The sequence below is a fragment of the Pelodiscus sinensis genome, chromosome 20, assembly GCF_052426305.1.
Source record: "Pelodiscus sinensis isolate ZL-2025 chromosome 20, ASM5242630v1, whole genome shotgun sequence".
Taxonomy (NCBI): Eukaryota; Metazoa; Chordata; order Testudines; family Trionychidae; genus Pelodiscus; species Pelodiscus sinensis.
The window spans coordinates 16,144,579-16,156,319 of NC_143071.1; the positions used below are offsets into that span (position 1 = coordinate 16,144,579).

General features: G+C 49.0%; 1 protein-coding gene across 2 annotated transcripts in view; it reads right to left on the reverse strand.

Moving 5' to 3' along the window:
* ABCC3 (ATP binding cassette subfamily C member 3) overlaps positions 1–10,348 on the reverse strand; it is a 101,352-nt gene extending 91,004 nt beyond the window's left edge. The window contains exon 1 of one of the 2 annotated variants that reach the window (XM_089771883.1): positions 10,328–10,348. Coding sequence is in view for 1 of the 2 variants with exons in the window: in XM_089771881.1 (XP_089628007.1) it covers positions 5,405–5,434 (30 nt within the window). In the remaining variant the exon portion in view is untranslated. Of the gene's footprint in view, positions 1–5,404; positions 5,561–10,327 lie in introns of those variants that run through there. The other variant, XM_089771881.1, reaches the window with a different exon arrangement.
* Between the last annotated feature and the right edge of the window lie 1,393 nt (positions 10,349–11,741).

Below are 11,741 nucleotides of genomic sequence, written 5' to 3' on the forward strand. Positions count from 1 at the left end.
TATGTCCTGAGAGGAGAGGATTAGCTCCAAAGTTAAGAAAAGGTCCTGGCTGTCGGTGAGATCAGATGCTCCGCTTGCCTAATAAGCATTCTCCACTTCCTCCTCATCCACAATGTCCTCCTCGTTGCTATCCGAGCTGCCTGAAGAGTCTCTTGGGAGGTAGCCACGGACACCTGTTGGACACCGGTTGGCTCCCCTCCTAGAATCCCATGCAGCTGCTCAGAGAAGCAGCATGTTTGGAGCTGTGATCCAGACCATTTGCCTGCTTTGTCTTCTGGTAAACCTGGCTGAGCACCTTTATTTTCATGTGGCATTGCTGGGCGTCCCTGGTGTACCCTTTTCCCACCATGCCCTGTGTGATTTTGGCATAGATATCAGTGTTTCCTCTGCTGCTTCATATTTCTGCCTGCACAGATGCCTCTCCCCATAGCAATCACGTTGAGGATCACCTGCACGCTCCATGCCAGAGCTCATTTGGGACCCTGGACATTCAGGGTCAGGTGTGCTGTTGGGCTCACCATGTTTGTCAAACAGGAAATTAAATTCAAATTTTCCCCGGATTTTTCCTGGGCACCTGAAGAGCAGTAGAGTTGAACGTTGTAGCCAGAGCAACCACAAGGGGATACCTCCTGGAGTCCAAGAATGTCAAATTTCACTGCACTGCATCTGCCCTACCTAAAGTCAACCATGCAAGGTCAAATTTAGCATCACTCCTCTAGCCAAGGAAAAGTGCCAAAAATCGATTTTAACCACCTCTGAAGTCGGTGGAATGAGCTTGGTGGTGTAGACTCATGGTTTAGAAAAATCGACCTAAAGTGGTTAATTTGACCCATAGTGTAGACCAGGCCCTAAGGGTTTTTAGAGGTATTTATGTGCCTAATAGCACAGATAGCCACCTAGGTACTTCTGAAAATCCCACTGATGTTGGGGAGATTAGGTGCTTAAATTTTTTGAGAATTCCACTAGGCCTCAGATTTTAAAATGTATTGGTGAGTTGCTGCACTCAGAGTTGCAATGCCTAATTGATTTAGGAGTCTAATTTTTTCCTTCGCGGGGATATTTAGGCATTTAGGAGCAAAAATCCCATTGATGAGATTGTGTCTTGTAAGTGCCTAAATCCCTTTTTAAAAAAGCAAACCCTAAATACCTTTAAAAATCTGGGCCAAGATTTCTATCAACATCTTTAGACTCCTAAATACTCATTCAAATTTATCCTTAGATTCCTAAATGCTCTTACTTTTGAAATTAGGCCTGACGACATGTCCACACAGAACAGCAATGCACACTTACAGGAGCGTGATTTCTATGTTGAACTTTTAATGTCCATCAGCAGAGTCTACACAGACCAGTTAGTGCACTTCAGAAACCACATCCTGGAGTGAGCATTGCTGCTGCATGTAGACCCTAGACAAGCCCTTAGGCATTTAAAAAAAATCTTATCTTTGCTCTTCTATGCACATTAAAAACCCCCCTCAACTTTACTGTTCTACAGTAACAGATTAAGGCCACAGTTCAGCAAAACATTTAGCACTTCATGTCTATTGCCATTCAAACAGCTAAGGACATGCTGTCAAAGTTTCGGGCTAGCTGTACTTCTCTCTACTTTGTGGGCTCTGTGAGTGCATCTCCGGGGGCCTGAGGCCTTGTGTCTTTACCTCTCCCCAAACTGGAATTCTGCAATTCTCCCACTTTTACACTGGGCCCTGCTCTACAGCACTTTGTGCACCAACTGAATTTACAGAGCAGGTCCAACTGGTTCTGACATCAATGGCTCTTTCCTTCTTGGGTCTGAGACCAATGGCAAATATACTGGCCAGACCGCTAAACAAACTATGTACACATCGGTCTTACCATTACCCGATGGTAATCTCCATGCCAAACTTCTTCTACAAGCTCCAGAAGCAGTGTTCCCTGTTAGCTGTGCACTTGTACGGCTGCTCAGGAGAGATTCAAATGCTGCCATCTGTTTAGCAGAGTGCCCACAGGTAGGTTTTTTGTTGCTACTTGTGGTGCACATTCACACATGCCTCAGTGAACATAATGCATGTATTCTACATGCAAATGGAAAAAATCCACACATGAATGGAAAGATTAGAGGGAACATTGCGCAAGCAGGTGCCTGTGTCACAGCCTAACACCTCTGAACAACTCCCTCCTCTCTTAAGAGAGTGTCTAATTTTAAAGTCTCAGGATTATTTTGTTCTTCTACATTCCTGGCTTTTGGCCCTTCTGGCTAAAACCTCTCCTGGAAGTTCAGCAGGAGGTCAAACCAGAGTACTCAGACCCCAGAACTCTGCCTTTGTTCTGCTACACAGCCTTCAATGTTTTCTGGGAAGTGGCTTACCTTGTACAGAGCAGGGTGGAATTTTTCAGATGAGTTATTTATTCAGTGAAAAATGCCATTTCAGTCAACCCAAAACTTTTTCCTGTATTTGACACAAATATTTTCGGCCTTTCACAAACCAGCCAGAAGGCAGAGGCAGAGTTTGTGATGGTGCAATTGCCCCTCTTCTAAGCTATAGCCCAGTGGTGCAAGCACACAGCTGGGATATAGGACTTTCCGTTCAACTCCCCACTCTGAAATAAACTTTTCAAATATTTTTTGGAACTGTCAAGCTGAAAAATCATTTATTTGACTCACCCTAATCCTGAGTCATTCTTTGTCCTTCCTGCTTTTTTCCCCCTCAACAGCCATCCCATTAAACAAACTAACATATTTATACAATAAACCAGTGTTTCTCAACCAGTAGTATGAGTACCCTTAGGGGTACTCGAGAGAAGTCTGGGGGAGGGGGGGGGGAGGTACGTCAACACAACTGAAATTTGGAGAAATCTGAATTTGTTTTAAGATTTACAGCGCTTTATTATTTTTGTACTTTTTACACCCAAAAATTTCATCACCCACCCGGCTACGATTAAGTTGTCTAAATAAATGTGTTGCGATGGTAGAAAAAATTGTGTGCGTCTGAAAATTGTAGGTACTGGGGGTACTTTAAAAAAAGGTTGAGAAACACTGTAATAAACAGCCACCTAACCAGGTGCTCCTTTAATAAAATTACAGAGAAGACACACTTAAGTCACAGTAACTACACTGAGCTTCATGTGATGTTTGAGTTTGCCTGCGTGGATCTGGTTACAAGACTGAGATCTAGAGCTCTGTGGATTATTAATAGCTGCTTCCCCAAACTGTAGTAACCACTGTCAAGAGAATGTTAACAATGCTTAGCATTTATATAGTGCTTTTAAAACTTCAAAACATGACAACACATCTCTACAACTAATATTCTAGCAGGCTGCACATGGTCAGAGTTTGAAACTAGTGATGCGAACGGGTAACCAGATACCCAAAAAGCATCACCCTTACCAGATGATGCTTATCGAGTACCAGTTAATCGTTACCTCGGAGCAGACTCCTGCCCACAGCCTGCCACAGGTGGAGGGCTGCTCCAGCCCCACAAGGGCCAAAAGCAGAAGCTGGCTGCCCCACACTTGGGAGCCAGCAGCAGCTGCCCCAAGTATGAAGTAGGGGGGAGGGCAGGACCTTTCTTAAGGTTAAACTGGTTAACTGGTATTTTACATCCTTATTTGAAATGCTCCCCAGACGGGAATATTGTCTTGCAAGCCAGAGGTGATATGAAAGATGAGACCCACCTACAAAGTCCAGAGGCTTGCTCTGGTGAGACGCCCAGAACACCATGTCTCACAAACACCAAAATAATACACCCTGCCTGAGGACTCTAACTTTTGTATTATACTCTATTAGATCTTAAATAAATGTGCGGTTCCCCCACTACTTGCAGGGAAGGAGGTGATTTCTGTCTCTTTCCCCACTCCAGAGCCTCTTCGCTACAAGGAAAGAAAGCTTGCTTCTATATTCTTCAGCCAGTGCTACTCAGTTGCTACCAGGGTGGAGAGTCTCTGCAATTCTACCATCTCCCTGCTGGCTTGTGTCCACAGCCGCTCTAACTTCCTCAAACAGCCACGCCGTGAAACTGATAAGGTTCTCAACCGTTTAAACAATGCAGCACACCCAGCACTGGTTGGCATTTTTTACTGGGATCGTCTCAACCATAGCGTCGAGAAATACTTTTATAAAAGAATGGAAGCGTAAACTATGCAGAAATCAATAGCCACAGGAAAGCAGGAAATGGGCCAAACTTCCCAACACTCATTCAGACTGCTCCACTTCTACAGCACTTTCTGTCTGAGGTTCTCAACTAGCAACAATACCTTGATTCCATACAGTGCTTTTTATCAGATCTCAACACACTTTAAGCATATTAATAATCCATTTTACAGGTGGGGAAATGGAGGCACAAAGCAAAGAAGTGACTTGCCCCAGGTCACCCAGGAGGCTAGTAGCAGAGCTGGAAGGAGGACCCAGGTCTTCTGAGTCTCTGTCCATTGATCTATCACTATGCTCGGCTGCACTTTGCAAACAGGAGTGAGTTGAACCTCTCTCACACACCCTGTGGGTATCTTATTACTCCCATATTTTCAGGCAGGAAAACCAAAGCACAGAGCAGCTATAATTTGTCCAAGGCCAGGGCAGAGCTAGTTAGGAGGGAAAAATACTCAGAGCCTGATTTTCTGAGGACCCACAATTACAGCTGAGAGCTGCAGGCTCTGGAAAATGCATCCCAGGTCTACCTCCATCCAGACCCAAGAGCATTCCTGTAATAAGGGACAGATCTAATTGGCCCTGATGAGTTCACTATGGACTGGTGCTGGTCGCTGCCTGTTCTCTCAGCCACCCCAATCAGCCAAACCTCCCAAGCCTCATTCGGACTCCTGCGAATAAGCGCAGTGCACCCAAAAAGCTCTGTGGCACCAAGGGGGGCATTTACATCCCCCACTTACACAACCCTGCAGCCCCAATGGCCTCCTATGGCAGTGAGCAGATGCTGGGGGAACAGAAGGGGGCTGCCTCTCCTCCCCTAATCCCAAACTTTCTAAATTCCGTCCAAGTGGCGGTTTCACGGCGTGGCTCCCAGGGGCCCGTAGGCTGGGAATGAGATTTCCAAGGATGCCATTCGGAAGGGGGGGGTAGGGGGCTGCAATGCATTAGAAAAGCCTGAACCCGCTGTTTTAAGCCCAAGGCACATACATGGCAGAGCCGCTCCACCTCTGGGACAGAGCCCGAGGGGTCCTCCAGCGCATCTCTCCTTGCTCCTGGCCTGGGGGGGCGGAATTTTCAGGGGCGCTGCCTGACACCCAAGCCTCGGGGCTCGCCCCCCCCCCCCCAGCAGGGAGTTCGCCCTCTTGACCTGCTGGGGAGGGGGCTGAAGAAGCGGGGAGGGTCTGACTGTCCCTGGGGCGGCCCCCTGGCTGACATGGGGGCGGGGGGAGACCCGGGAGCTGCTCCCTGCGGGCGATGCCGCGGCCCCGGGGCGCCGTCGCTTACCCAGAAGCGGGAGCCGCAAAAAGACTCCATGGCGCCGCGCCGGGCGGCAGGGACAGACCCGGTCGCTGAGGCTCCTTCCGCCGCGCTGGGGCGGGCGCTCGGCTCGCACGGCAGGGGAGGCGGAGCGGGGATGAGCTTGCCGCGGGGGTGGGGATGGGGGGGGGGAGAAGAGGCGGGTAGTTCGCCCTGGGGAGAGCCTAGCCAATGGAGGGGGGGCCACAGCCGGGGAGGGGGCAGCGAGGTCCCCGGGCTGCGTCGGTGGGCGGGGGGGGGGGGGCACAGCTCCAAGTGGGAGCCCCCCCTGCTGGAGGAGAGGTTTTTTGGAGAGCTGAGTGCGGGGCCAGGCTGGGGGCAACAAGCCCTGGAGCCAGTCGGGGGATGCTGAGCCCTGCCCTGGCTCGGCTGTCCGCCTAATCCCAGCCAGCGCACGGCATGGGGGGCGGGAGAGCTCGCTCACGTCCCCAGCAGCCCCAGACCTCCGGCCCCCAGCCAGGCAGGGGTTTTCCCTCCCTGCATGGAGACACCGGGGGTGTCCGGGCTTCCCCCTGGACCCCGCCTCTGTTCCCCCTCCCCCACCTTTTCCTGCCTCAGGGGTGGCTCCTTGGGCCACCCTCTCCACTTTTCCAAAGGTTGGGGTGGGGGGAGGACTGGCCTTTGCCCTGGAGAGGATGCTGCTTTCAGGGGTGTTCATGCAAGGAGGGAAACGGGGACTGGGCCGGGGGGTTGGGGTACATCTCTCTTTGGAAAGAGGGGTATAGTCTAGACATAGCCCCAGAAAGCACACAGCCATCCAGAGCTGTGGAGCTGGCCGGCACTTGGGACAGGGGCAGCATACCGCCTCCTTGCACCAAGGGGCTGCAAGGATCTGGCAGCTGCTTCCAGGAGCCACATGGAGCCAGGCATGGAGGGAGCCTGCCTTAGTCTGGGCCCCTGCTGCACTAAGGACTGGACAGGTTGGTGATGCTGAGCAGAGCCCCTGGGCATTACAACCAGGCATTACAGTCAAAACAGAATGCTTGGCAAGCCTAGAATAACTCCGGAGAGGTCTGGCATAGGCAGCAAGTTATGAGCCAGTGGTGCTTGCGCACCAGGAATATTCCTGGTCCAGGATCTGGCTCTACCAGAGTTCAGGGCTGGGTCTCTCCCCCAGTCCCACCTGCTACCTCCGCTCAGCTTCCTCCCCCTCCCATGCATCCCCCAAGCAATTTAAAATGGCTCAGGAGCCCCCACCACTGACAAAGGCACAGTGGGCTAGAATGGCTTCTGGCCTGCTCACTCCACACAGCTGCAGGCACGTGTCCCTGCAGACCCTACAGGAGGCAAGGGGCTGTCTTACTGTGCTGTTCCCACTGCGGAGTCCTAGCAGCAGCACAAGGAGAGATCTTCCTCTCCCCTCCCTCCTGGGGGCGCAGGGACATTGCCAGAAGCTGCTCTAGCCTGGTGGTGGCAGCAGGGGGTGTTTTAAAGTGCCTAGGGGCAGGAAACAGGCAGCAGTGCATGGAGACATCACCTAGGGACCACTGTTAGAGAAGGGTGCCCCTGTTAAGCCTGGAACCCTCCACTCCCTTCACATTTTCGCACACCCCACTCCCTCCCAGAGCCTATGCCCTCTCTCCCACCTACTCCTTTGGCTCAAAACTCCCCCATTCCCCCCCCCAAGCGCCTCTACTCCCATCTCCTGCCCCAGCTCAGAACCTGAACCCAAACTCCATCCCAGAGCCTGCACCCAACCTTCGTCCCAGAGCCTGCATCCCTCCCAGGGTCTTAGGTGGTGGCTGGGGTCAGCAGGAGAAGAGGAGTCTAGGTACCCCCAAAAGTTCTGGAACCCTGCAGCCCCTAACTACTGGCCTTCCTTTCCTCCCTCTGTGAGGTCAATTCTTATATCAAAGGTGTGTGAGGGGAACTATGGCATTTATAGCTCTGGGAAGCCTTAGCTTTGATACAGGTTGGTCCCTAAAGGGCTGCAGGGCATGCAACAATCGCCCCCCCCACACACACTCCTCCCCAAACCCCACTCCATCCCCCTTTCCAGCCTCTGCTCTGCCCCATCCCACCTCTTCCAGCTTCTGCCTTACCTTCCAACCCCCTGCCTGTTCCCATTCCCCAAGGTTGGGGTGGGGGCAAGACAGGAGCAGGCGAAGGGGTGGGGCCCCAGCATCCTCCACTCAGCTTTGCCAACTCCCAGCCTTTCCACCATGGCCAGTGAGTGGGGGAGATGATCCCGCCCCTTCCCCTGACTGATGTAGCAGGGACCACGGGGAGCTAGATCAGCCTGGGCCAGGTTGCTCTGCTTCTTGCAATGAGTGTGGTGGCTGGCCTGACCCCTGCTGCTGGCCTCAAGTCCTCTGTTAGGCCCCTGGGCCATGCTGGACTCCACCGGGCCTCCCAAAGCACAGAGCCTGGGGTGGTTGCCCCAAACCATTGGATGGGTGGGACAGTTCTGCTTCTACATGTCCCTAGGAAGGACATGCACCCAAGTCTGTGCACAGCTACAGCGATAGCCTTGCCCCTGCAAGGAAAATTACCCATTGCTGACAACAGACATCAGCAACCAGCGAGGCTCACCTTATTACTTGGATTTCACCAGGATTAGAGAAATGGTGCTGTATGGTTTGTTCTCATCTGCCCTTTCAATTAATGTTTTCAACACCTGTTCAACTGCATCTGTTGCTGAAATCCATTTATCAGCAGGGGATCATTTTTCTAGCGTAAGCCAGGCTCATGAGTCAGGACTGGTCCAGCTTTTGAAATCTAGGAGCTAGTGCTGGTGTTTAGCTATTTTAAAAGGGAGTTGGGAACTCCTCCAGAAGGCCAGAGCCCCAATTAAACATTTCCTCTACTCTTCCTAGCAATACACAGGGCCAGCCATGGACTTGAGATCAGTGCATCCTCCCTGTAAGTTGCAGAATGGGCTTTTGAGACAGGCAAGCTTCCACTGGCCCCATCTCTACTCCTGGAAACTCAATAGGTGCCTTTTGGCAACATTACCCTCCCTGGTACTGAGCACAAAGACACACCTGCCACCCACACTGACCTTTGCCTTGGAATGATAAACACAAGGAAATTACTACTGTACAATTGGGGGAACTGACACAGATGCTTTTTATGTAAATAAAATACACTTGAACCTCTTTAACCTGGCAACCTTGGGAAACAGGCAGTGCCAGATCATGAAATTTTCCAGACCCTGGGTGTCTGCCATAATGAAGGGTAAAGAAAATCTATTACTAAAGCTTTCATATGTACAAACTATTATAGAGTGCTGTATATGTGTAACATGTCATAAGACAAATCTTTAATATACGGTCTTTAAAGTGCTATTGGGGCTAAGGGGTGAGGGCTGGGAGGGAGGAAGGATGCATGAGCATGCTGTGTTGGGGGTGTAGGGTCTGGTATGAGGGGGCACTTACCTGGAGTGCTTCACTCCTAGGGACCCACGTGGTTCTATACCCCCACCACGTGGTTCCCAGGCACTACCCCGGCCACTGCCATTGGCCACAAATTGCAGCCAATAGGAGTGACAGGAGAAGAGTCTCCAGACAGTGCTGCACTGCTGTTCCCCTAGCTGGGGGGAAAGGGGAGAGCGGCAGCGCTTGGAGCTACTTCCCCCTCCTTCCACCCCATGGACTCGGCATGGCAGATCTGGCCTGCAGCTTCTTGAATCTGGCCTGCGAGATTCAGGGCTCCTTCCCCTTGCAGCATGGAGCTGGCACTGGCACGTCAGCCACATGGGGATCTGTACTGTGGGTGTTCCTAGATTACAGATACCCGGTTTCAAGTGTACTGGGAATACTTACAGCATCTGCTGCCAGTTATGCCACTGCTTCCCTCTTTGGCTGTGCCTTGACTTCTTATAGCACCTTTCATCTTAGACTGTATGCATACAAACACACTGGGGCAACGTCTTACTCTAACCAAAGCATTATGGAGGCTTTCACGTGTATTCAGAAAAGAAGGGGTAGCCAAGTTGTTCTCTGACTAGTCCCCTTCCAGCCCAGTAAATCCCATAACACAATGTAGCAGTGAGCATGGCAGCTCAAAAAGGAGAGATGGTCTCTCAGGAATATCAAGTGCTTGATTATATGGAGGACAGTTCCACGTGGGGGAGAGGGGATGAGCTTTTGTTCACTCTCTGGGACCCCTGAAACATAATTTCAGGAATTTCTCTAAGCTGCACTGAATCTGGGCATATAAGTATCCAAAGAGGTCAGAAGCATCTCCATCTCTGGAGATATTGAAAAGCAGGTTAGACAGACCTCTGTCAGGGATGGTCTTGGTACTGGGTCTTGCCATGAGAGCAGGGGACTGGACTCGACGACCTTTCGAGGTCCCTTCCAGTTCTAGTGTTCCATGATTCTATGTCTCATATCCATCCTTTGCCCCCCCCCTTCTCTTTATTGTCTTCTTTTATAATATTTTTTGAAAGACCATTGGTGTTGACATATTACAATACATGCCTAACCAATGCACCTTTCAGTGTACTATTGTGAACAAAGCATTAACACCTCAGACACACAACCCTTGTTTATCTTCCATTTAAATACACTCACTCCTACAGCATTATTTGCTTCCCAGCACACACTGTTTGGCCAGCTGATGCTATTACACCAGATGATGGAGCAATATCAATTCACATAAAGCAATGGTACTCAGCCTTTCCAGAATCCGTATCTCTCTCAGGAGTCTGACTGGCTTTGCATACCCCCCAAGTTACACCTCACTTAAAAACTACTTGCTTACAAAAAAATCAGCCATAAAAATATCAAAAAAGTGACACAGCACATGTTCTTGAGAAATTGCTGACAGTCTCATTTGACAATTATAAAATAAAAATTGAAATATAAATATTGTGCTTACATTTCAGTGTATAGTAGGGACAGCAGCATAAACAATTATCTCTGTGAAATTTTAGTTTGAACTTACTTCTCTATATTGTTGAAATTAGGCAAATATCGATGAGTTTATGTATCTGCTGGAAGACCTCTGTGTACTCCTACGGGTGTATGTGCTCCTGGCTCAGAATCACTGCATCAATCACATGCAGCTGCATCAATTAACTTGAACAATTGGATTTTCAGTCTCCCTCCTCACCAAAATACAGAGACCAGTCAAGAAAGAATCGCTGTCCAAAAGCTCCATTGCTTCCTGGTAATGAAGACAAGAATTAGTCTGATGTTGTATCTAGAAAGTAAGATGGATTAAATTAAAAAGAAAAGCAGAATTCTGTTCTCCACCTTTATGGAAAACAGACGATAATGGGCATATTGTGCCTTAACCTAGTCAGTAGATTCAGGGAGAGGACAGCAGAAGGCCCAGTGTGCAAGACTGAATGACTTGGGTCTAATTTTACAGCTCCCTTTAGACCAGCAAAATAAGCTGCATCTCAGGTGGTCTCAGGAGGATCTGCTCATTTGAAATGAATAAACCTCCATCTCATCCAGACAAGCCATCAAAGCTTTAGTTAACACAGATGTTACATCTGGTTGGAGGATTAGAGATATGCTAAGGAGATAGTGGATTGTTAAATAGTTTAGTAACTTCCATGCTGTCTTGCACAATACTAGACAGAATACGCCAGCTGAGGTTTTATCAGCACAGACTAGCAAAGAAGAAGTACTTCTTGTATCTTCTTTAGAACACTTATGCTGATAAGTAAAAGTTCAGGGTGTTTTTTTTTTTTTGCAACAGTGTTATACACTGTTGACTCATATATACAGCTTGTTATCCACTATAGCTTCCAGATATCTTTCCACAGTACTACTTTCTAGACAGTCCTTTCTCATTGTGTGTGTGTGCAATTGTTTGTTCCTTCCTAGGTGGAGTACTTTGCATTTGTCCTTATTGAATTCCATCCTATTTACTTCAGACCATTTCTCTAGTTTGTACACCCATCATCCAAAAGCACTTGCAATCTCTCCCAGTGAGAGAAATTCTACAATCTTTACAAGTATGTTGTCTAGGTCACTGTCTAAATAATTTATGAAAATATTGAATAGAACAGGTCCCAAAAATCAGACCCTACAGATCCCATCCAGCATGCCCTTCCAACTTGATTGAACCATTAACTATTCTTTGGAAACAATTTTCCATCCACTTTGTAGTAGTTCCTTTTAGGCTATGGGAGATTGTAAGGCATTTGATAATAAGATATAGTTTATCTATTCCCACCTCCCAACCCCCCGTCTTACTAACCTGTCAAAAAAAGCTATTAGGTTACTTTGACATAATCAAGAACAAATTCTTACCTATCTTCTAGGTTTTTGAAAACTGATTGCTTGATTATTTGCTACACTGTCTTTCTGGATACAGGTTGCACCTCCATGACCAGTCCCAGATG